General features: G+C 39.6%; 2 protein-coding genes across 16 annotated transcripts in view; one reads left to right on the top strand and one right to left on the bottom strand.

Annotated features, from left to right (window-relative positions):
- The window catches only part of slc35f4 (solute carrier family 35 member F4), a 39,085-nt gene extending 25,850 nt beyond the window's left edge, over window positions 1-13,235 (bottom strand). Inside the window, exons 1-2 of the mRNA XM_069916920.1 lie at window positions 12,939-13,235; window positions 11,488-11,707 (exon numbers count right to left, since the gene is read on the bottom strand). Of these exons, the coding sequence (XP_069773021.1) occupies window positions 11,488-11,707; window positions 12,939-13,183 (465 nt within the window). The 5' untranslated portion in view covers window positions 13,184-13,235. The remainder of the gene's footprint in view (window positions 1-11,487; window positions 11,708-12,938) is intronic.
- The window catches only part of LOC138753667 (uncharacterized), a 159,402-nt gene that overhangs the window by 30,227 nt on the left and 103,631 nt on the right, over window positions 1-25,544 (top strand). For 4 of the 15 annotated variants that reach the window (XR_011351350.1, XM_069916930.1, XM_069916927.1 and 1 more), the window contains one exon: window positions 8,254-8,382. Coding sequence is in view for 4 of the 15 variants with exons in the window: in XM_069916930.1 (XP_069773031.1) it covers window positions 8,254-8,382 (129 nt within the window). In the remaining 11 variants the exon portion in view is untranslated. The other 11 variants (XR_011351346.1, XR_011351345.1, XR_011351342.1 and 8 more) reach the window with 9 other exon arrangements.

Raw genomic sequence — 25,544 nt, 5'->3', positions numbered from 1 at the left:
AATGCCTCCACCTTTTTTCCTAACCTCCTGTGGGGAACTTTGTCAAAAGCTTTACTAAAGTCTAAATAGACAACATTCACGGCCTTCCCTTCATCAATCTTTTTTGTAATCCCCTCAAAAAACTCTATAAGGTTTGTTAAACATGATCTACCCCTGACAAAACCATGCTGACTACTTCCTATCAATCCCTGTTCTTCCAAATATTTGTAAATGCTATCCCTCAGAACACTTTCCATCAATTTACCCACCACAGACGTCAGATTTCCTGGCTTACATTTCCTCCAGCAATTTTTTTTATGTGCAAATAACATAAACCTGCTTTCCCTCGGATCTCATATTTATCTGCTCCTATATTAGACCTTGGTATGACACTAGCATTGTATGAAATATTTGTACCATGTCAAAATGAGAAGTGTTTCACAGCAATCCTTAAACTGAAAACAAATGATCAGTTGCATTTCAGACTTCAGATTATTGTCAGAGTACAAACATGACATCACATATGACCTGAGATCCCTTTTTCCTGCGGGCATGACAGAATTACCACTAATTGGTAGTGGAAAAAAAATAAACTGTACACAGCGTAAAACATGTAAACAAACAAAGAACTGTAAACAAACTGACTGTCCAATACAGAGAGAGAATAAAAAGAAAATCAATAAAGTGCATAAGTAAGAGTCCTTAAATGAGACTCTGAGTTTGTGGTTGAGGAGTCTGATAGTGGCAGCTGTTCCTGAACCTGGAGGTGTGAGTCCTGTGGCACCTATACCTCTTTCCTGATGGCAGCAGTGAGAACAGAGCATGTGCTGGGTGGTGAGGGTCTTTGATGATTTCTACTGTCCTCTGACAGCAGCATTCCTTGGAGATGTTCTCAATAGTGGGGAGGATTTTGCCTGTGATGTCCAGGGCTGTGTCCACTACCTTTTGGAGGGCTTTATGCTCAAGGGTATTGGTGTTTCCATACCAGACTGTGATGCACCCAGTCTGCATGCTTTCTACCTCAACTCTATAGAAATCTGCCAGCGTTTCTGATGTCATACCAAGCTTCTGCAAACCCCTGAGGATGTGGAGGTGCTTTCTTCATGATGTCATTGGTGTGTTGGGTCCATGAAAGATCCTCCAAGATAGTAGCTCCCAAGAACTTAAATTTGCTCACCCTCGCCACCTCTGATCCCCCAATGATTACTAGATTGTATACTTCTAGCTTTCCTTTCCTGAAGTCAACAATCATCTCCTTAGTTTTGGTGACATTGAGTGCAAAGTTGTTGTTGGTGCACCATTCAGCCAAGTATTCAATCTCCAACCTGTATGCTGACTCAACCCCTTCCTTTGCACAACCCACTACCATGGTATCGTCAGAAAATTTGTAGATTGTTGTACTGAGCCCCACAGTAATAGGTGTAAAGTGAGTAGAGCAGGGGGCTAAAAACAGCCCTCTGGAGCTCCGGTACTGATGGAGATTATAGAGGAGAAGTTCTTACCAATCTTCATTGATTATGGTCTGGAGTCTGGAGGTGAGGAAATCCATGATCCAATTACATAGTCAATTGTGCAATTTCTTTTGTAATTTTGGAATTCTCATTGGCTTTGTGTACAGTACAGATTTACAAGTCAATATGAATTAATACTACAGCTTCAGAAATTTGAAAAATATTAACAATAAAAGTAGGGTGGCTCAGGCCACAGCCAGGTAGCATAATCAGGGCCTTCACAGTGTCATTGCCTTACTGAACCAGAAAGTAGGGATCAATCCTGACTTTGGATGGTATCTGTTGAGTTGCATGTTCTCATAACTCTCTTGGTTTCCTCCAGGTGCTTCAGTTTCCTCCAACAACCCGTCTGGTGGGTTCATAGGTTAATTGGCCACTTTTAATTGCCCATACTACGTCAGTGAGTGGGAGAATCTTGGGGCATGGGTGCTGATGAGAATGTAAAATTGGTGGTTGATGGTCAGAGTAGACTTGAAGATCTGAAGGGGCTGGTTCCATGCTCTATTTCTCTGACTTTAAAACATGGGAGGCTAATTATTAAATCATAAGTACAGGGTGAAAGCATTTGTACAACACTAATAGGAAGTAATATAATGAATCAAAATTCCTTTATTGTTATGTATTAAAACAGAACATGTAATATTACAAGAAATTGCCTTCTGCCTGCTGTAGGGCAAAGTGTCACCATTAGTGTTGCCCGGCAGATGGCAATGTTATCAGAAATATTCATCTCAATGAGCATTAATTTTGTAATAATTAAACATGGAACATTACAGCACACTGAAGGCCATTCAGCCCACAATGTTGTGCTGACCTAATTATTGGCATAGTTGTTGTATGTTCAGGTAAGCCTATTCATTCATTGATAGAATAAATATAGATAGGCTCTGCTAAATCTAAATGTCAAAATAAATTCAAATCTAATTGCAGATTATATTCCAATTACTTCTAATAGATAGTCCTTCTCATAATAAAAAAAATTAAATGAGGAAATTGCATAAAATATATCAATAAGGTATTTCAGTCAACATTAATACTCTTAGCAAATTTACTTTTAATTGAATGACTGAATATTTTGTTCATTCAGAATTCAGAAATGAAAGTTGGAATTATTGTCCTCATTTCAGTAATAATGAAAAATAACGATCAGAAGAAAGGTGACAAAGAAACAGAAGTAGTGGAGGAAGAATCTGGGAATCAATAAAAAAGTGAGGAACTGCAGCAATGCCATCATCATCAGAATGGGGCTGAGTCAGAATGCTAAGGCTTTAGGTCTCCAGGCTTCAGTGAGAACAGATAAGATGGTAGAAGTTGACGTAAGAAAGGGCCACCCTTTTCAAGGAACAAAAAGGATTCAGCAGGTAGGCACAGGTAAATGCAGATTTTAGATATAATTTTTTGTTCCTCTAATCATGGACAGTGGGAATGGCAGCCGAGGCAGGGGAATGCTCCTCTTGCAGAATGTGGGTCATCAGGGAAGTCTTCAATATCCCTGATGACTTTATCTGTAGAAGTGCATCCAGCTGCAGCTCTTGAGTTAAGGAATTGGAGCTGGAGATGGATCAATTCTGGATCATTCGGGAGGCAGAGGGGGTGATAGATGGGAGTTACAGGATACTAGGAGGCAGGAGGAGGATAGATGGGTGACAGTCAAGAGAGGAAAAGGGAACAGGCAGGTAGTGCAGGGTACTCCTGTGGCCCCTGAATACAAATATACCATTTTAGATACTGTTGGGGCCTGAGGGGGAGGGGGCAAACTACCAGGCACAAGCCACGGTAATTAGGTCTTCTGACACGGAGTCTGGTCCTGTGGCTAAGAAGGAAAGGGAGGAAAAGAAGTGAGCTGTAGTGATAGGGGATTCCATAGTTAGGGGGACAGATAGGAGGTTCTGTGGAAGAGATCGAATATCCCATGGCATGTTGCCTCCCTGGTGCCAGGGTCTGAGATATCTCAGATCGAGTTCACAACGTTCTCAAGAGTGAGGGTGAGCAGCCAGATGTTGTGGTCCATGTAGGGACCAATGACATAGGCGGGAAAGGTGAGGAAGTCCTCAAGGAGACCTCAGGAAATTTGGAGCTAGGTTGAAAGACAGGATCTCTATGGTTGTGATCTCAGGATTGCTGCCCATGCCACATGCTAGTATGGTTAGAAATAGGAGGATGATGCAGCTTAACACATGGCTAAAGACACGGTGCAGGAGGGAGGGCTTCCGGTTTCTGGATCATTAGCCTCTCTTCCAGGGAAAGTGGGACATGTTCTGACAGGATGGGTTGCATCTAAACTGGATGGAGACTAATATCCTTGCAGGTTTTCTAGGGCGGCTCCAGTGAGTTTAAACTAGAGTTGCAGGGAGATGGAACCATCAATATGTAGCAGATAGAGGAGTGGAGGAGGGAAAAGATTATGTGAAAATGACATGCACTGTTGTATGTGGTGGACATTTTCTAAAGTGCATCTATTTTAAGGCAAGGCGTATTGCAGGAAAGGCAGATGAGCTTAGAGCATGATTTGACGTGCGGAATTATGGCATTGTGGCATTAGTGAAATAGTTGCAGGAAGGGCAGGACTGGCAGCTCAATGTTCTGGGCTTCCATTGCTTTAGACGCAATAGAATGAGGGAGATCAAAAGGGGAGGAGTGGCATTGCTCGCCAGGGAAAATATCAGAGCTGTGCTCAGGCAAGACAGACAGACTACTGAGGACGGCATGGTTGATATGAGTGGCACGGTTGACGTGGCAATTAGTGCAAAACCTTATCAGTCTCAGTGATCAAGACCAGGGTTTGAATCCCGTGCTGTCTGTAAGAAGTTTATATGTTCTCCCCATGTTTGTGTGGGTTTTCCCTGGGGGCTCTGGTTTCCTCCCACCCTTCGTACCAGGGGTGTAGATGAATTGGGTGTAAATTGTGCGACACAAACTTGTGGGCCAAAGTAGCCTGTTACCATGCAACATGTCTAAATTAAATGTAAAAATTAATATATGGGTGGATCTGAGGAACAGGAAAGGCATGAGGAAACTCATGGGGTTGTATTTTGGGGTTGTATTATAGACTGCCCAAGAATCAATGAGAATTGGAAGAGCAAATCTGTTTAACAGATAGCTGCAGGAAACATAAGGTTGTGATAGAAGGAGATTTTACTTTTCTACATATTGACTGAGACTCCCATACTGTAAAAGAGCTGAATGGCTTGGAGTTTGTCAAATGTGATCAGGAAGCTTTTCCAAATCAATATATAGAGGTACCAACTACAGAGAGTGCAATACAGGATCTCCTTTCAGGGAACGAGATAGGACAGGTAACAGAAGTATGTGTAGGGGAACATTTTGGATCTGATGATCACAATGCCATTAGTTTCAAGTTAATTATGGAGAAGGATATGTCTGGGCCTCGGTTTGAGATTATAAATTGGAGAAAGACTATTTTTGAGGAAATTAGAAAGTATCTAGAATGTGTGGATTGGGATAAGTTTTCAGGCAAGGATGTGTGAGGTAAGTGGAGGACCTTCAAAGGTGAAATATTGAGAGTACAGAGTTTGTATGTTCCTGTCAGGATCAAAGGCAAGGTTAACAGGCAGAGGGAACCTTGGTTTTCAAGGAATATTGGGGATCTGGTTCAGAAGAAGAGAGAGGGGTCTAGCAAGTATAGGTAACATGGAGCAAATAAGATACTTGAGGAGTATTAAAAAATGCAAGAAAAACCTCAAGAAATTAGTAAGGTGAAAAAAAGACATGAGTTTGCTTTGGCAGACAATGTGAAGGTACACAGGTATATTAAGAGATAGTAAGGGACAAAATTGGTCCCCTTGAAAATCAGAGTGGTTGTCTTTGTATGGAGCTAAAAGAGATGGGGAAATCTTAATATTTTTTCCCATCAGTATTCACTCAGGAAACAGACACAGAGTCATGGGAAGTAAGGAAAACAAGCAGTGAGGTTATGGAACCTATACCGATTAAAGAGGAGGAAGTGCTTGCTGTCTTAAATCCCCAGGGCCTGACAAGATATTCCTTCAGACTTTGAGGGAGACTAATATAGAAATTGCAGAGGTTCTGGCTGCAATATTTAAAATGTTCTTTAGCTACGGGTGTGATACCAGAGGATTGTAGTGAGGCTCACATTGATCCATTGTTTTAAAAAAGTTCCAAAAAAGTAACCCTGTAAAATATAGGCCGGTGAGCCAGATGTCAGTACAGGTACACGATCCTTTATCTGGACATCTAAAATACGGAAAGCTCCAAAATCCAACAAGTGGGGAGAGAGGCGGCAGCGCGAGTCAAGTGTCTGAGACTAGCAGGGAGAGACCGGCAGCACGATTCGGGCGGGGGCGGGCAAGGGGGGAAACTGACAGTGCAAGGTTGGCAGGGGTGGGTGAGGGGGGAGACAGCAGCGTGAGTCGGGTGACCAAGAGACTGGCAGCGCAAGTCAGGCGGCCAAGAGGGGGAGACCAGCAGCGCAAGTCAGGTGGCCGAGAGACTGGCAGTGTGAGTTGGGCAGGCAAGGGGGGGTTGGGGGAGATGGCAGAGAAACTGGAAGAGGGTGGGGGTGGATACGGCAGCACAATTCGGGTGGACTTTCCGAAATCCAAAAAAATCCGAATTTCGGAACACACTGTCCCCCAAGGGTTCCGGATAAAGGATTGTGTACCTGTAATAGGTAAATTATTGGAAGGTGTTCTAAGAGATCGAATATACAATTATTTGCATAGCCAAAAATCGATTAGTGATAGTCAACATGGCTTTGTGCATGGTAGATCATGTTTAACTAATCTTATTGAGTTTTTTGAGGAGGTTACCAGATATGTTGATGAAGGAAAGCTATGGATGTTGTCTACATGGACTTCAACAAGGTCCCACATGGGAGGTTAGTCAGTAAGGTTCAGCCTCGAGGTATTCAGGGTGAAGTAATGAACTGGATTCGACAATGGTTGGATGGGAGAAGTCAGAGAATGGTGGTGGATGATTGCTTCTCAGACTGGAGGTCTATACTAGTGGTGTGCCTCAGGGATCGGTGCTGGGACCATTGTTGTTTATCACCTATATCAATAATCTAGATGAATAATGTGGTAAATTGGATCAGCAAGTTTTCAGATTACACTAAGATTGGAGGTGTTGTGAACAGCGAAGAAGATTTTCAAACCTTGAAGAGGGATCTGAACCAGCTGGAAAAATGGGCTGTAAAATGGCAGATGGAATTTAATGCAGACAATTGTGAGGTGTTGAGTTTGGAAGGACAAACCAAGAAAGGACGTACACGGTGAATGTTAGGGCACTGAGGAGTGCAATAGAACAGAAGGTCCTGGGAATAAAGATATATAATTCCTTGAAAGTGGCATCACAAGTGGATAGGGTTGTAGAGAGAATTTTTGCCATATTGGGCTTCATAAGTCAAAATATTGAAAATAGGAGTTGGGATGTTATGGCAAAGTTGTATAAGACATTGTGAGGATAAATTTAGAGTATTGTGTGCATTTTTGGTCATGTAACTACAGGAAAGATATCAACAAGATTGAAAGAGTACAGAGAAGATTTACTTGGATGTTGACTGGACTTCAGGAATTAAGTTACAGGGAAAGGTTTTTTCTCTGGAGCATAGAATAATGGAGGAGATTTGATTTAGGTATTTAAAATTATGAAGGTAGACTCTTTCCACTAAGGTTAGGTAAGATCATGGGTTAAGGATGAAAGGGGTAAAGTTTAGGGGGAATGTGAGGGGTAACTTCTTCACACAGAGAGTGGTCGGAGTGTGGAATGAACTGCCAGCGAGGTGGTGAATGTGGTCTCAATTTTAACATTTAAGAAGAATTCGGATAGGTACAAGGATGGGAGAGGTATGGAGGGCTATTGTCTGGGTGCAGGTCAGTGGGACTTGGCAAAAAAAAACTTGTTTGGCACAGACTAGAAGGGCCAAAGGGCCAAAGGGGCCTGTTCAATTGTTCCAACAAACAAGAAAGATTGCAATATACAAATGTTAGTTGTATATTACAAACAAAAGTAATTCCTCCACTTTTTCCATTACTCCAAGCGGTTTGCATTAACATCCCACACCATTTCTATGCCCTCACCAACTCTGCACATCTTCCTCCCAGCATCTCTCCCTCACAAACTTCCTAACCCAACTTTTATCTTCCCACACCCCAGCACTCGTACTCATCCCTTTTACACTCTATTGACATCAATTCCAGCCACCGAGTATTTCCAAATATTTCCCATCCCAAATCAGCTGTTTCCACCACAGCAACTATTTTATTATAACCTCTCCTGTATCCATGGTTTGCAAAAAACTAAAATTTCATTAAAAATGGTAAAGAATTTATTTTATTCATAAACAAGATGCTGATGTCTCTGTTAAGTAACATAGTTGCTCCACTGAACAGACTTCAAATTCCAAGCCACAATGTTTTGTCAACCCAGTTTGCTTCCACTTGACTAGTTACAAGGGACAACTAACCTCATTTTAATAATGTGGAATCACTTGTGGGCTGGACTGAATGAGGAAGGCAGATTTCCATCTGACCTCATTAAAGCAGAGTGGTTTTTAGACAATTCACTTATGCAGTCAGTCATTTCTGATTATTTAATTTAATTGGATGAGTTTAACTTCCTGAAGCTACAGCGGTGACATTTGAAATCTCACTAGCACTTTAGTTCATAAAGATTTTACTTGTCGGCTAATAGTCTTAAGACATTATGTCACTGTAGTGTACATGACTACTTTTTCATTTTGCTAACAACCTGCTGACAGCCATGACTTGTTTGAATTCATTAGCACTGCAGTTATCTGCAACCCAGACACCTACAAGCTCATCAGTTAAGAGCCAAGGAAAGAGGAGGCCTTATCAAGAACTGAATGTCAATCAGCACCAAGTAGATTTCCTCAACCAAGACTGTCTTTCATGTAAGTCTCATTGACCTTATCATTACCAGTGTAAAAGATTGAAAAAAACTATCAATGAACTGAAAAACAACAGTCTCAGTAGCAGATGGTATCCTGTTGAATTCCAAAATTTTGTAGAAATGAGCTAAAGACACAAATTCGGTCTGATCTCTGACATCTGGGAAGAGGACAACCTGCTAGATGCAGAAAAATAATTTGCAGGTACAACTCAGTGGGACCTGGTGAATTCTTCCAGTGAAATGTTATTTTTGCTCCAGATTCCAGCATCTCCAGTCCCTGTGTCTCCACGATGTGCCAGGTACCTCAGAGATGTCGTGAAAATGACAGTCTTCAAGAAAGGACATAGGTCTGTGTAGTACTATTGGTCAACCACATTAGACAGAGAATTGTGATTATAGGCTTTAATCACCTTAAGACATCAACACATCTCATATGTTGCTGGTCCGGTTCCAAGGCAGGTACTGAGGGAGGAGTTTGAGTGTAACAGCCTTTATGGGGATTTCCGAGGGAAGGAGTCACAGGTGCAGGGGACAGGCCAGCTCATACAGTACATAAATACAGACAGCACTACTAGCGATACAGTGTTTGCAGTCTGATAATGGTAACACAACTCTTCCTGCTGTCTCTCACAGAGCATGTCATCACAATGGTCGCCCTTAAGAGTCACATCCCAATATCTGTACCTCTTCCCATTTTCATGAACAAGAGTGCGAATTGAGTGGACATAATCTTTACAGAGCAATTGAAAGGAAAATGGAGGGATCATAATCAGCCCAATGACTGGTCCTTTTTGGCGGCATTACAAAAGCCTGCAATGTTGTCAATCATCTAAGTACAATTCTGTTCCAATGTGGCAGCCATATGTCAAATGAAATTTTGTGGAAGCAAAAATTGACCATTCAGTCTCCTGCACCTCCATCTAATAAAATCATGGCTGACCTTCTACCTCCACATCACATTCTTGCATTTACTGTACTTCCCTTGATTCACCTAATAACTGAAAATCTCTATTTTACATTAGCTACATGGTGTGATTCCCATGAAGAGGTCCAGGATATCTTCCCCATCCAAATCCAATGCACACTGGCTTCAAGCATGCCGTGCTATTCTGCTACCCAACTCATGATCTCCTGTGATTTCTATCCCCTGAATGCCTCAGAGATTAACTGCAGCCCTGAAAGATCTTTCTGGCAGGATATTACTGAAAAATTAACAAGGATAACAGGGGTGGCCTTCACAGATGACCCAAAGCTTTACCTTCTGGTAAACTTCATTTAAATAAGTAATAAATTAACTAAATTCCAAATTTCATTTGTTAAACTAGCCTTAGAAGTGGCTAAGAAATGTATTGCGATTACTTGGAAATCCAACTCTCCTCTACAAATAGCATGGTGTACTGCTGAGATGAATAGTTGTATACCGATGGAAAAAAATTACATACAACTTAACGAAAAAATATGACATTTGTTAGATATTGCAGCCATATTTGGATCATATCAGGGCCCAATTATAATTATAAATATAATAATAAAAAGGACAATAATAAATGTTGCTGAAGTATAAATGCAAGTGACTTCCCCATATAGAACCTTTGAATATTAACATAAATGTGAGCCCTGATGGTGTACGTGAATTTTTAACATGGAAGGGAAATGGGGGGAGGTTTGTTTTTTGTAAAGAAAATGTTAATATTGGAGAGTTTTTCTTTGCATATTTATGAAAAAAAAACCAAAAATAAAATTTTTTTTTAAATATTGCAGCACTGATGTCTCCACAATATCCCCAAATCACTTGCAGAACCAAGGTCCTCTCCCAGCCAACATCTCCAACAATAGGACTCAAATTTCATTCAGATTGTTTTAATAAATGGACTGTATGGTTAACAAAAAAAGGCGTTCAATCACAGGTTCTTGGCAAAAGATTGCTTTGAGAACAGAAGGAACAATTCGTATATTTTCAGAAAGCCCCATGATAAAATTTAACATTTCCAAACACTCATGGTAATCTCTGAAAACTGGACAAGGAGCATCTGGATAGGCATCCCAGTCTGCTTGTCAGGAACGTTCAGAGACAGTGATAATGGCAGGTATGGTGAAAAGAACTAGCTTACATATGAACTACCCAATCATCTCATCAAGCATTTCCTACTCCAGTTTTTGCAGAATGCACAGTTCTGACAAATGTAACAGCTTGTAGTAGAAATAATGAATAAAATAGAAGTGGGTAATCTTCAATCCCAAGGGACTATGGAGGAGAAATATTATTGATCTAGAATTGGGAGTTTGAACCACACATGGCAGCTAGGAGGTTTAATATAAAATTAAAATTAAAACATTAGAACCTGGCATCAGAAATGGCGACTGCACAACCACAGATTGTTGTTAAAAACCATCACTCGTTATTCAGTGAAGGAAATCTGCGAGTTCCTTTAGAGCAGGGGTAGCTAACCTTTTAATTTTACATTTTTAATTTAGACATACAGACATACGGCCTATGTGTTTGTGGCGCCCAATTAACATACACTCCTGGTACATACACATGGCCTGAAATGGCCTGTTACTGTGCTGTATGTCTAAATTTAAAATGTAAAATTAAAAGGTTGGCCAGACTCCAGGTGCACCATGAAAAGGTTGACGATTAATTGTACTGGAGGAGGGAAAGAGAAGAATGACAAGGTAAGAAGGGAATGACTATAAGAGAGTTTGCATTCTTTTCATAATCCAATGCTGGGATCATACCTGCCAAAAGTTTCACTCTGGATTCAAGTAACTAAATACATCTAAAGTACGAACAGAAACATATTCTCGCTATGTTTATGATGCATTTACAGTACTGTCAAATTTCATTCATGAACTAACCCAACTGAATCCAACTGGAGCAAAATACTATTTTCTGTTGAGATCAGTTTTTCATAGGAATGTAATTCTGCATGATTCTTAACTTTAGTGTGGTAAATTTGAGTGATTAAGGAAACACAAGTTCATTTATCATATCTTTTATAAAGCTTATAAAATAAATTTTAAGGATGCTAAAGATTGATGCACTTTTATTGCCTGTAGATAAAAAAAAGTGTTTTTATTGAAGACATTAATCTTAGATACTTACTCTAACTCCCATGAACTTGTCTTTGAGCACAATCCAGGACAACAGAAAGACAAATGCTTTGTTGCAACAAAAGAGTGCAGAAACATCTGTGGCCGTTAATTTCCTTAGAGCCAGTAAATATAGGTAATTAGTTAATGTCCAGAGGATAGAAAATGGGGCTGTTCTTTTCACGAAGTGTCTCAGCGTTAGTCCCTCTTCACCAAATATTCTGCTGCATTCTCTGCAAACAAAGAATGAGAGATATGTAATCAGAGATACTGTCATTTTGTTCTCTCCACATCTATTCAATTAACAACGCTGTGGCCTTATCATCGTTATTGAAATATTTTCTCTGCCTATACGTGTTGAATGCCAATATATTTAATTGAATTGTTAATTTGAGGGAAGTATTCCCAGCAAGAGGGTTTAACCGGACAAATGTATACACATTTGGATTGTCGCTTTATCGCATTCCAGTTCTGAAGAAGTACACATTTACAGCAGCTAAATATTAGAAATACTAAGTCCCCACCAATAACTCTTATTCACTGGTCATAAATTATATTGATTCCAGACATGATGGAGCATGAAGCAAATTGTTCGCACCTTTATCATCCATCCTATGGATCCCAAAATGAGCTTCTGACAAAATTTCTGTACCTTCATTGTGATAGTACAGATTCTACCACCAATGTGTATATGTACAGATGGTAGTGTAGGATGACTGTGATTGGCTGAGAGCCTAGCCACACCTACTGGCAGGTCTTAAAGGATTGCTCCTAGCCAGACCAGGTCATTCTGGACTGGTCGGCCTACTTGTGATATGCTCCAGTCTTTTAGTTCATAAAAGCCTTGGTTTGGATCAACCAGTCTTTGGTTCTTTCGATGTGCTCTACATTCATAAAAGGTCAGAGTAAAAGGTAAAGCTTCCATTATTGTCACGTAATACTACTTTTAGAATGTAACATACATGAGATTCTTTGACTTTTGTCTACCGTGAGGCACTTTGTATGCAGCCACTTTGTCCGGCACCCCTCATAGAAACCTACAGCACCTGGTATTCCCAGATGGTCTCCCCTCCAAGTAATGACCAGGCCTGAGCCTCCTTAGCTTCTAAGATCAGACAATCTCATGCATAATCAGGCTTCTTAAACTGTCCCTGCTTCATTGTCTTCTACTAAAGCCATCACCTATGCCATCTCTAATGTCAGCTAGTTGGTTTTCTATCCACTAAAACTTGTCATAAAATGTCCCTGGAAATTTTACTATGTTAAAGGCACTGTGTAACTGTTATAATCATTGCTCAAATTTGAGAACATGGAAGCAAAATGTGAAAGTGACTATCAATGAAATGTGCTGGAAAATGCAATCATCTATGGAACTTGTAACAAAAAATGATGAAATGAAAAAAATTTGATTGCACAGTACCTTTTATCTATTTAATTTTTAAGAAAAAGAGACGGGATCAGTACCTAATTTTCTTAATAATTGTCCGTCTTTCTTGTGCTGTTGCAAGGTGTCCCGAGTAGTACACAGGAAAAAACATTATGTTCCAATTTGTAGAGAACCAAGTCATAAATAAAGGACAATGGAAGTTCTTGTACGTGACTTTGACAATCTGTGTGGTACCAACCCAGGAGGATGACACAGAAAGAATGACCAGAAACCCCCAGAAAATCTTGAAGAACACTGAGGTGCATGACTGACAACGTGTCATGGCGCCATTTTCCGAGTTAATATTTTCAGTCCGGTTCTCTGAAGCTTCTTCTCCTGGAAAATAAAACATAAAAACTTTGAAATGTTACTGAAATATATTCATACACAAAAGCACAACAGTATAACATTATTTCTGGTGCAATTGTCAGTAAAGTATATCCTCTCCTCTCCATCCTAAACTCCTTTGGTTAAAATTGCATTTTGTGTTTAGTATGGAAAACATAATTTGTGTCCACCTTTTTTCTCTCTCTCTATCTATCTATCTCTATTGCTAAGTCTTTCTTTATTTTGTTAACTTAGGTGTCAGGGCTGTTTTTAAAAATTGGGTGCCAGCTATTCTCTGTGTTATACTTTGATTTTCTCCAATGTTCCATACTATAGTAATCCACTATTAAGTATAATTATCTGGTCAAGCATACTTATTAACCTGTGGCCCCTCTGCATGGGCTCCTCTATAAAGGTGACTGTTCCACAGCTCCCTGTTACTCAGTGTAGGACAACTGAACAGTAGGGATATGCTAAGATCTCAAGTGAATAAAAGCCTATTTGTTTCTTTACAATAGTCTTTCAAGTGATTGATGGTGCATCACATACCATTGGAACCAGTTTCAACATTAGCTGAAGGGGCAAAGAACCTCTCCAAGCTTGGCTTTCCTGTGCACCAACTGATTTTATCTTGTGCTCGCTATACACAAAATATGATCTCTTGGATATTATTGCAGGAAGTAAGGTTAGTGCTTCGTCATTGCCGATATCATGATAGCAAATTTAAATCCTGAATTTTGTGAATGTATTTCAACCTGTCAAATGGGCACATGTTAATCACCATTTCAACACCACATCTATGTGTTCGTGTTTTCCACCAATATCCATTGCAACTTACTTGAGGGTAAATTTGCCCAAGGTTATAAGCACCAAGAATGTGCCAGTCATCAGCTGTACTTTTTAAATTTTAAATTTAGACACACAGCACGGTAACAGGCCATTTCGGTACACAAGTCTCTGCCGCCCAATTTAAACCCAATTAACCTACACCCCTGGTGCATTTCGAATGGTGGGAGGAAACCAGAGCCCCTGGGGAAAACCCACGTAGACACGGGGAGAACGTACAAACTCCTTACAGACAGCACAGGAAACAAAGAGAAAGGATCAATCTAACCAATGCTGAAATGCCAGGGCTTGTAACACATAGTGCTATAAATCAACCATGTGGGCGCTATGGAGAGGGTGTAGAGGAGATTTACCAGGATGTTGCCTGGATTAGAAAGTAAGTCTGATGAGGCAGGGTTGTAAGAGCTGGGACTTTTCTGTTTGGAGTATAGAAGGATGAGAGGAGACTTAATAAAGATCTACAAGATTATGAGAGGTATAGATAGGGTGGACAGCCAGCCAATAGTGGTGGAGGCTGAAAAATATACAAAATATTGGGTAACATTATCATCTTGATAGCATTTAAATGACCTATTAAAGTTATGGCCAATGGAGACCATCAAGAAAGTGTTTGTTTTATACAGTCAATCAAAGGGAGAAAAATAAATGTGTATAAATCTTTAAATTTTTTAGTGATCTTAACCCCAAGATATGTGAAGTGTTCTTTATCCTCTCCAAAAGGTATATACTCATAGATAGGTACATGCATAATTTATTGGAAATAGTTCACTCTTGTGGAGATTCAATTTATATCCATAAAAAAATACTGAATTGGGAAAGCAAAGCCAGCATCAAAGAAATGGAATTCTCAGGATCTGAAGTATATACTAAAAGATCATCTGTTTATAAAGATACCTTATGAATTACATTTCCTCTGTGAATACCCTGAATGTCACTGGAGTCACAAAGTGCAATCGCTAAAGGTTATAAGGCTAGGTTAAATAATAAATGGACAACCTGTCTAGTTCCTCAAAACAGATTGAAAAAAGAGGATTTTTGATTATTAGTAATTACTGCAGCAACAGAAGCATGATAGATCAAATTAATCCATGAAATAAAACCAGAACCGAAATTAAATCTTTCCAAAATTTCAAACAGGTATTTCCATTCCACTCTATCAAAAGCCTTTTCTGCATCAAACAATACGATACATTCCAGAATTTTAGTCGATGGAGAGTAAATAATATTCATTAACCTCCAAATATTAAAATGTAAATAACGATTCTTTATAAATCCTGTTTGGTCTGTTGGAATTATCTAAGGAAGAATGTTTTCCAATCTGAAAGCTAAAATCTTAGAAAAAAATTTTGGAATCAACATTCAACAACGATATTCGTCTCTTGCAAGCACAAACTAAAGGTTCCTTATCTTCCTTAGATATTAACAAAATAGATGCTTCATAAAATGTCCATGGCAAATGTCCAATACATACACCATCGTTAAACACCCAACACAACTGAAGTGTTAGTAATCCTCTTTCATAGAGTTAATATGGTCAGTTGCCTCAATTACAATAATGAAGGATGACCACAGGGAATATTATCCGGTATCGGACACATCTCATTTATATTGGTATCATTGGGTGATTCGGCCTTTTAAATACAAGACACCCTCTGCCAAGGCAGGTTCACCACAGGCTGATCAGACCTGGGTGTGTGTCCCATATCCATTTCTCCTCGTGGTCATTTGGAGCTGAGATAGGATCCCTCCTTTTCAGCCAGAGCCGATGACTGCTCATTTCAGATGAATCAGAGAGGGATTTAATTTCCTTTTTGAGGACCTTCCCTGTGATTCCTACTTCCCTCAGAAGCTTGTTCCTCTACAACTGACTTCAACCGGGTGCATCCTAACTTTCCAGCCTCGCTCTTTTGCTTTTGCGGCAAGATTAGTGTAGTGTCTTCTGTTCTTGCGCTTCATCCATGGTACCCTCCCAAAGAACTGTCAGCTCTATAATGAAGACAATCTGCTAAGAGCTGCATGAGAGTACCAGATCTGGTCTTAGGTTGGTGCTGGCAATTTCCAGTGGAAAGATGAGTCACTGGCTGTGTTCAGTTGGCTTGTGTTTTGGAGTAAGGACAAGTGGGTCCTGTGACAGTCCCTCTCAAATGAAAGGTATTAAGTATGAGAGGATGTCTGGGTGACCAAAACTGAACACAATATTTCTAAGTGTGGTCTCACCAGAGATTTGTGGAGTTGCATCATAGCCTCTTAACTCTTGAACTCAATTCTCCTATTAATGAAGCCCAATAACCCATAGATCTTCTTAACTATCCTATCAACCTGCATGGCAACCTTGAAAGATCTATGAATTTGGAACCCAAGGTCCCTCTGTGGATCCACACTCTCAAGTAACCAACCATTAACCCTGTAGTTAGCCTTCTGGGTTGTCCTTCCAAAATACATCACCTCACGTTTTTAGAGATTGAATTCCATTTGACAGTAGAGGCTATTCCGACAAAGGCACTGTTTGAATTATACAGGCAGATTTAAGCCTAAATTTATTTATTTCACTTCAATTTCATCCAGGTGAATCACTGTTAGATTTTCTGCAGCATCAAGTCATCTTTATTTGAAAAATCTTGGACCTCTTCACCATTCTATGGAGAACACACTTTCCCCAAAACCCAAACAATTATAAACCATTGTATCTTACCAAAAATATTATCTAATTTGTAATGTTATTCCAAATTCTGCTTCTATTTTAGAATTATACATTTGTAGTTTCTCATTATATATTTTTAATCTTGATTCTTCAGTATTCTTCCTTTAACCTCCCTAATTTACTCTCACTGCCCTCAATTTCATTCTTTTGAGTTTCCTGTGCCATCCAAAATAGAATGAGAATATGGCCTCCATTTTCAAGTTACCATCACAAAGTATGTGGCACGGTATTTTAGAAATGCTAGCTAATGATTCTACTACCTCAGGAATACCTTGGAGCTCAGTGGACTTTTGGAATATTTTTGTGAGTTATGAAATTAGCATTGAAAAGCACAGCAGAAAAATGACATGCTGAATCCAAATGTGTTTTTGAAAATTAAAACTATTAGAAGTATTCACCACAGTGCTCAACTTTAAGTTTCAATGTGCTGTATATATAATATGCAAATAACAGCTGCATTAACACCTTAAAGAAAATGAGCTATGATTTGCCATTCACGTAATATTTTTTACCTGTGAAGCTATTTTGAATAACGTTAATTTACATGTGTCAATATTGCTTAGCACTGGGAAACTAGTTTACTTTGAATTACAAAACAGCAATTTATAATTAATGTCTTTAATTGTTATAAACATTGGTCATGATTATCAACATTAAATTATCTGCCATTTTCATATTAAGCTTGCTTGATAGTGATTTGGGACATTCACCAGAAAGAAGACATTATTTAAGGCAGTAAAACTTTGATCCAAGTAGAGTAAAACCCCTTGGTATCCACCACCTATGGGGATTGGTAGATGCTGGATAAGTGCATTTGCCTGTGGCTTGAGACTGCATGTTGTTTGGATTGGCAAACTGATCACTAGGGGGCGCCATTTCATATTTCTTACTTTATTTTCCACAATTTTTTTTTCTGGTGCATGAGGTGACTTTGATTCAGTTCTGGATGGCCGGGATTTTACTGCATCTGTAAATTCATGGTGTCCACAATGCCTTCCCAGTCACCATCAGAATAAACATTAACACCAAGATTGTTCACCATGGTGGAACATGAATATCATGCTTAATTATGCCAGGAAGAGGAGGATTTGATCCTGGGTAAGCTGAGAATAGGCTAGCAGAGAGCCACAGTAAAATTCCAGTCTCAAGAGACAGAGGCAGGTGGAAACAGGCAAAGAGTAAAAAAGTGATCAAACCATTTATGGGGAGGGCAGGATGAAAGTAATTTTCCTGTTGGGTTTGGAGGTGCATGTAGACTGGGTGTCCACAGTGAAGATGAGGGAGTGAGGCCAGCAAATGTTGGAGGTGTCCCAGATGTAGATGAGAAGTGACTGGACAAGAGAGAATGGATAGAATCATTTTCCTGATGGAAAACATTCAGACATAGATAGATAAATGGCAGAAAATATTTATAATGGTAGTGAGAGTCTAATAAGCCACCTGCTACTATGATCAGCACACCAGAAACTCAATTGGACCGGACAGTAAATAATGTAGATCAGCATCTGGTATCCTCTGGTCAGTGACTTGTATCCTGATACCCCAGAGACTTTCCAACTTTGACAAAGCACACGTCAGGAATAGGATGGAACACTCTTCACCTGCCTGGATGAGTGCAGGGTCCCTAATGCTGTCGAAGCCTGATTCCATCCAGGATAAAGCAGGCCACTTAAATGAACAGTGCAGATTGGCTGAAGAGTGCACCAACTACAAAACACTGTAGTCACTTAAATTAGCTATTCTGACCACTCCCTAACCTACAAGGAGTACACAGGTGCAGATGCAAACCAACATCTACCTTTATAGAGTTGACAGAATGTTGGCAATGGCAACATTTAAAGAGCACATGAATGAACTATAACAACTGTTTATTCCTATCTGACACAAAAATGAAACAGGATGGCTCAACCACAATTAGAACAGAGAACACAGAGCAGTACAACACAGGAACAGGCCCTTTGGCCTATCATTCTTATGCCAACCATGATGCCAATTTAAACTGTACATTCTGCCTGCATTTGGTCTCTATCCATCCAAACTCTATTTATACACTTGTCAAAATGTCTCTTAAACATTGCTATTATGTCTGCTTCCATCACCTTTCCTGACAGTGTGTTCCAGGCACATACTAGTTTCTGCATAAAACTGGGGTGAAATAAGAAAGACTGCAGATGCTGTGATATGACTGATCCTTTCATCAAGGTATGAGCAAAAATCTCCTAAATAAAATGGTGGAGGGAGGAGGGAAAAAGTGGCAGAGTGATGAGCACAGGCATCGAAGAAGCCATAGGTGGACATGGATAGGGGGCAGGAAAGAAAAGCCAAAGGGCTACCCACCCCTGTGACCACAGAAAATGCTACACTTGCCTAGACACAACGTCCTCTCTCACCATCATTTGGGGTACCACACTGTCCTTTCAAGCAACACTTACTTGTGAATCTGCAGGGGTCATATACTGCATCTGATCCTCCTATTGTAGTTTCCTCTACATCAGAGAGACTAGACCAGACTGGGAGATCATTACTTTGAGCACCTTCATTCAGTCTGCTATAATAGCAGACCAATGGCAACCTATTTCAATTCCCTGCCCCATTCCCATGCTGACATGCTTTCCTTGGTCACATGCACTACAAAACTTAGACCATCTGCAAATTAGAGGAACAATATCTCATATTCCATCTGGTCTCCCCCCAACCAGATGGCATTAACATCAACCTCCAGTTCACCCCATCTCTCCCTTTCTCAATCCCTCTGTTTCCTTTCTTCCGTCTCTACATTCTCAGAGTTACCCTCTTCCCAATCAATTCTCAGCTTTTCTCTCCTTCCCTCCTAACAATGTTCACCTATGTCCTCTTGACTGTTGGCCTGTGCTCCTCCCTCTCCCTCTTCTTCCCTCCTCCCCCTACCTTTTCATTCAGGCACCTCCCTGCTTTTTGCTCAGGCCCAAAATAATTAAATATCTTTGCCACCTATGGATGCTGTGGGACTTGCTGAGCTTCTCTTGTGCAAAATCCTTGCTTTGTAAATTTCTTTTAAAGTTTCCCACTATCATCTTAAAGCTATGCCCTAAAGTATTTGGCATTTCCAACTTGGGAAAAAAGCACTGACAATCTAAGCCTTTACTTCTATCTGATACTAAGATTGATCACAATCTAAGTTTGTCCAGCCCTTCTGGTCAGCTAATACTCTCTAATCCAAGCAACATCCTGGTGAACCTGTTCTACATCCTCTCTAAAGCCTCCATATCCTTCAATGACCAGAACTGCACACAATACTCCAAATGTGGACTAACCGAAGTTTTATGTAGCTGCAATATGATTTTCCAACTTTTATACTCCATACCCTGACCAATGAGAGAAAGTATCTTTACCTCCCTTCCTACTTGTGTTGCCACTTTCAGGGAAATATTGATAACCTTATTTGCTATCCAGAACTCTGCCAAATTTTATTATTATTTATCAAGCATTTACCATTTACCCCATTTTTTTGACCAAAATCATTTTTATATATATATATACATATATATATATATATATATATATATATATATATATCACAAAGAACAGAGGCCCATACATTAATCCCAGTGGAGCACCACACTGGTCACAGATACCTCCAGCCAGAATAATGCTCTTCTGCTACTACCCTTGTCAAGCTACCAAATCACCGTGGCTCCCATGTGCCTTAATCTTTTAGAATAGTGGATCATGTCAAAAGCATCATTGAAGTCCATGTATAGAACATTCTCTGTCCTACCCCTCATCATCATCTTCATCACCTTAAAATAAAATCAAGTTTGTAAGACGTGACCTTACCTTCACAAAGCCAATGAGAAAAACTTGTTTAGTTCTGTGCCCACTTCCTCAGGCTCCAAGCATAAATTCCCTTTTTTCCCCAGTGGCCCCTCCCCATGCCTAGATAGCCTCGTTTTAATGTATTCATATATATATATATATATACCCGAGTTTATTTAATATATCTCCTTGAAATGGTTCATATGTGGCAGTGTTAAACTTGAAGAAATTTTTGCAGTCCTACGAGGAGAAAAAAAATTAGTGAAGACAAATATAAGCCCTTTACAATCAGGAACAGGAAATTTAAAATATGGAACACTAATGGCAAACCAACTGAACCTTGGGACTGCCTTCACAAAGGAGAACTCAACTAACATCCCAGAAATGTCAGAAACCCTAGGGTTTAGAGAGAGGGAGAAACCAAAGAAAAGTAAGGGAAATTGATGGAGTTAAAGTGTGAATATTGGTACAGAGCCCAACCATCTGCATCTCTGAGCTCAGTTATTGTGGATTGTGATTGCTGCTAATATACTCACACATTTAAAATAAAAGGAGGGGAGATAGAAAATGGGGAATTATAGACTGGTTCATCTGATATCAATGGTAAAGAAGATGCTGCAATGCTTTATTAAAGATGAAATAGAAAAGCATTTAAAAATTGTGACAAATCAGTTGAAGTCAGGACGAATGTACAAAATATAAATCATTCTGCATTATTTCACACTCAACAAAAGTTATCATGAAAACACTATTCATTGTACACAGATATCAAGTAAATACTGTCTACCATTTTACACCAAGTACGTAAAGCCATTTTATTTTGTGGCATTATCCAACTACTAGTGAGAGGATCATAGCAAATCAAAGTTTATTAATGCACATTCCAAATTCTGTTTTAGATTTAAACTTTGCTTTTACTGGCTCCATATTTTTGAAACAATCGTTCTAATTCAAAATTCAAATCCCAGTTGAATGTTCCCACAATACATGTGCAATCACATTGCTGAACATGCAGCATCTATGTAAAGAGAACTCACAAGATCACAAGATATAGGAGGAGAAGAAGGCCCATTGCCCCATCAAGTCTGCTTTGCTATTCTAATCATGAGCTAATTCATCCTCTCACTCAGTCCCACTCCCTGGCTTTCTCCCTGAAATCCTTGATGCCCTGACTCATCAAATTGGCAAGTCAATCTCTGCCTTAAATACACCCAACAGTCTCACTTCCACAGATCCCTGCAGCATCCAGTTCCACAGACTCATGACCTTCTGGCTAAATAAATTTTTCTCATCTCTGTTTTAAATTGATGCCCTTTTATCCTGAAGTTGTGCCGTCTTGTCCTAGAGTCCCCCACCATGGGAACAATTTCACGACAGATGTCCAATCCCTTTATACCTCTATCATTCCCCGAACTGGACTGCCCCATCTTCACGTAGGATGTCCAATCCCTTTCTACCGCTATCCCCAACACTGGTCTTAAAGCACTTCATTTCTTCCTGGACCAAAGACCCGACCAGTCACCCTCTACCATCTCACACTGTGGGTCCCAAAAAATGCTCAGGAACAGGACCCTATCGTAGCCTGAGGACTTTCTGTACTGACAAAAAATTCTGGACCTGTATGGTAACAATCATATTTCAGGATAAATACTGGAACACAGCTATTCTTCAGTAAAAATGCTATGGGTTATTTGAAATCCACAGAAATATATCTTCTGAAAGAGGACACCTCCCTTTAAAGTGTCAGTCTAATCTTTGACCTGAAGTCTTTGACTAATTTTTGGAACAACACCTCTAGACGCAAAGGTGATAGCTCACTCAGTAGATCCACAATTATTAACTACCAAAAGCAATGAGAACTTAGAAAACAAAATATCTCTTTTATATTTGAGTTCCAAAGCAAGGATATATAAAGCGAATTTCAAGTGCATCCAAAATTTTAAAAAATGCAAATAAGAGAACCATTATACTGAAACTTAAATCAGTCAGTGATTCAATTTTGGTAAAAGTTCATGTTCCTTCATCAGCTTAATGGGAATTAAGTTCAATAGTTCCTAATAATAGGCACAAAATGACCATATGTGCAAGAAAAAATGGTCCAGGGACAATCTTAAATTTGATTTTTTTTAAATCACAATAAATTCAGTGACCGTGTGTGTCAATCAGCTGCTCTAATTCAAATCGAGTCTTTCAGTCTCAATCAGTCCGGATGAATCTTAGATTCTAAACTGGACAATAGTTCAGTCCAGGAAGGGATAGGAAAGAAAAGCAGGAGTGAAGTTGGGTATGATCCAGCATTAAAGTGATTGGCACTGGGATGAATGCTGATGTACCTTCTAGCAATGCATATGCACTTAGCTGCCAATTTTCTCCAAGGACTTCAGTAGTTATTTTTAAAGACCAGTTGTAAGAGACATACTTAAAATTGTGGAATTTTTCACACCCTAATTGCTTATCAACTTCAATTGTAGAAATGGGCAAAAGACCATAATTTTAAACTGAAATGATGACATCATTCACTTAAGGAGGGGGCTAATTAAGCAGTTGCCATGAGTCTGGCAAATTTGCTATTTCATTTTTATTAATTTAGACATTCTGCACAGTAACTGACCCTTCTGGCCCATGAGCCATTGCCACCCAAATACAGCAATACAAACCTGGTACAGTTTTGGAGGGTGGGAGGAAATTGGAGTACCTGGGGAAAATGTACAAACTCTTACAGACAATGCTGCTTTCGAACCTGGGTAACTGGCACTGGAAGAGAGCTCCAGTAGAAAGTGATAAAGCTGTTGAAATATGGTGGCATCAGGACCAATAAAAGAGTAGACGTTTGAATTACAAAGGAAAGGAAGGATGCAGTACAGAGGCAAGAGGGTCATTAACAGATCATGAAAAAAGTAGAGAATAAAAGGACAGGAGGTTAAAGTGTCTCATCTTTACTGGTGACTATTAGGTATCAATATCATCCAGCTGGGAAAACATCTTCTTAAACATTGTATTGTGGCAACCAATGCAATTGGTGTACAGGTGAACCGGCTCTGATTGTAATGCGCGTGCGGTCAGAGCAGCCTGCTCCAAAGATGGCGCCGGGCATCTTCCCCTTTCCCAAAGGAAAGAGCCCGCATGCACAAAATCTGAATAGCTGCCAGTCAGCTAGGTAACTTCTGGTTTCCAACAGTGGGAACAGGTTGCGTCTTTAAAAAGCCTCAGTGAACCAAGTAATAAATCAGCGAGCTTTGGAATGAATCTGTTGACTGCTGGTCTCGTTATTCGCCCCTTTAGCACAAACGCCACATTGGTGATCCCGACAGTCCAAAAGGTATTTTGGATCCAGCCTTATGGATTCAGCAGCAGTGAACACTGTTGCATTAAAATTACCTTCCTGAGGAGTCACGTGATGGAGTAGTGGCCGGTAGGGGAACTCCAGCCCTCTCCAGAAAAGTGAGAAAACAAAGGCACTAACACAGAAACCATAACAAATTGAAAGTGTGGAGAAAATGGCAGCAAAGAAAGAAAAACCAAAAGCAACGGGAAGAAAAGAAGAAGGAAGGACGTCGGAGGAGGAAGGTGAAGGCCTTACCGGTATGAGGAGGCCCGCCATGGAGAGAGAAGCCCGCTCCCTGAGGTCAGTGGAAACCCCGAACTCAGGACTACAAAAATGGTTCACGGAGCCAAACAAAAGTGCGCAACCGCGCATGTGGAAGACAAAAACAACACCGACGGGAGGGGGGACCAGCTGAGGTGTAAATCTCCACAGCTGAAACAGACAAGTACAACACAACAGTGAGAATCTCAACAGGAAAACATAGAAAATAACAAGAACAAGAAGGAAGAGAATAAAAATAGGAAATCAAAGAAACAACAGATGACCAGCCCAGAGGAAGAAGACCAATACCAAGACACTTTTAAGAAAAATATGAAGAACAAGAATACCCAACAAAATAAAATAAACAACCCAACAAGAAAATCAGAAGAGACAGAGGTAAAAGACACAGATCCTGGAGTGGAGACAGAAGAAGAGGAGGGAGAACACAGAGAAATGGAAGATGAAGGGAAGGGTAAGTACATGGATATATATTTTTTAAAGAATATATGGAAACAGTAAAAGAATGGCTGTCACAAGAATTCAGTGAAATAAAAAGAAGAATAAAAAGTACAGAAGAAAAAGTGAATAGATTAGAGATGATCATGACAGATATAGGAAAAAGAGTAGACAAGGTGGAAGAACGAGAAACAGCCATAGAAATGGAGGTAGATGACTTAAAAAAGAAATTAGAAGAATCTGATAAAAAAGTTAAAGAAACACAGGAGCTGTTAGCTCAGAAGATAGATATAATGGAAAATTATAATAGAAGAAACAATATAAAGATAGTGGGCCTTAAGGAAGTTGAAGAAGGCAAAAATATGAAAGAATTTATAAAAGAATGGATCCCAAGACCAGAATTACAGGAAGAAATGGAAATAGAAAGGGCACACAGAACATTAGCCCCTAAACCACAACCACAACAAAAACCAATATCCATTCTAGTAAAATTCTTAAGATATACAACAAGAGAAAATATATTGGAGAAGGCAATGAAAAAAATAAGAGAAGACAAAAAAACCACTGGAATACAAGGGTCAAGAAATTTTTTTCTATCCAGATATAAGTTTTGAACTCCTGAAGAAGAGGAAGGAGTTTAATGCAGCAAAAACGACCCTATGGAAAAAAAGGTTTTAAATTTATGTTAAAATACCCAGCGGTACTTAAAATAGTTATCACGGGGCAGCAAGGCAAAATATTCTTGGATACGGAAAAAGCACAAAAATTTGCAGAACAACTACAAAACAGACAGAGAGATGAAGAGATGTAACAAGAACAAAAATGACAACAAACTATATATAAAAAAATAGAGTATAAGTAAGAACTAAGAAGGGAAAGAAAGGGAAGAAAGGAAGTAAGGAGGGAATGAAGAGAGTGACCTTTGTTATATAT

This window comes from Narcine bancroftii, chromosome 2 (assembly GCF_036971445.1).
Source record: "Narcine bancroftii isolate sNarBan1 chromosome 2, sNarBan1.hap1, whole genome shotgun sequence".
NCBI lineage: Eukaryota > Metazoa > Chordata > Chondrichthyes > Torpediniformes > Narcinidae > Narcine > Narcine bancroftii.
This window is presented reverse-complemented; position numbering and strand designations above follow the sequence as displayed.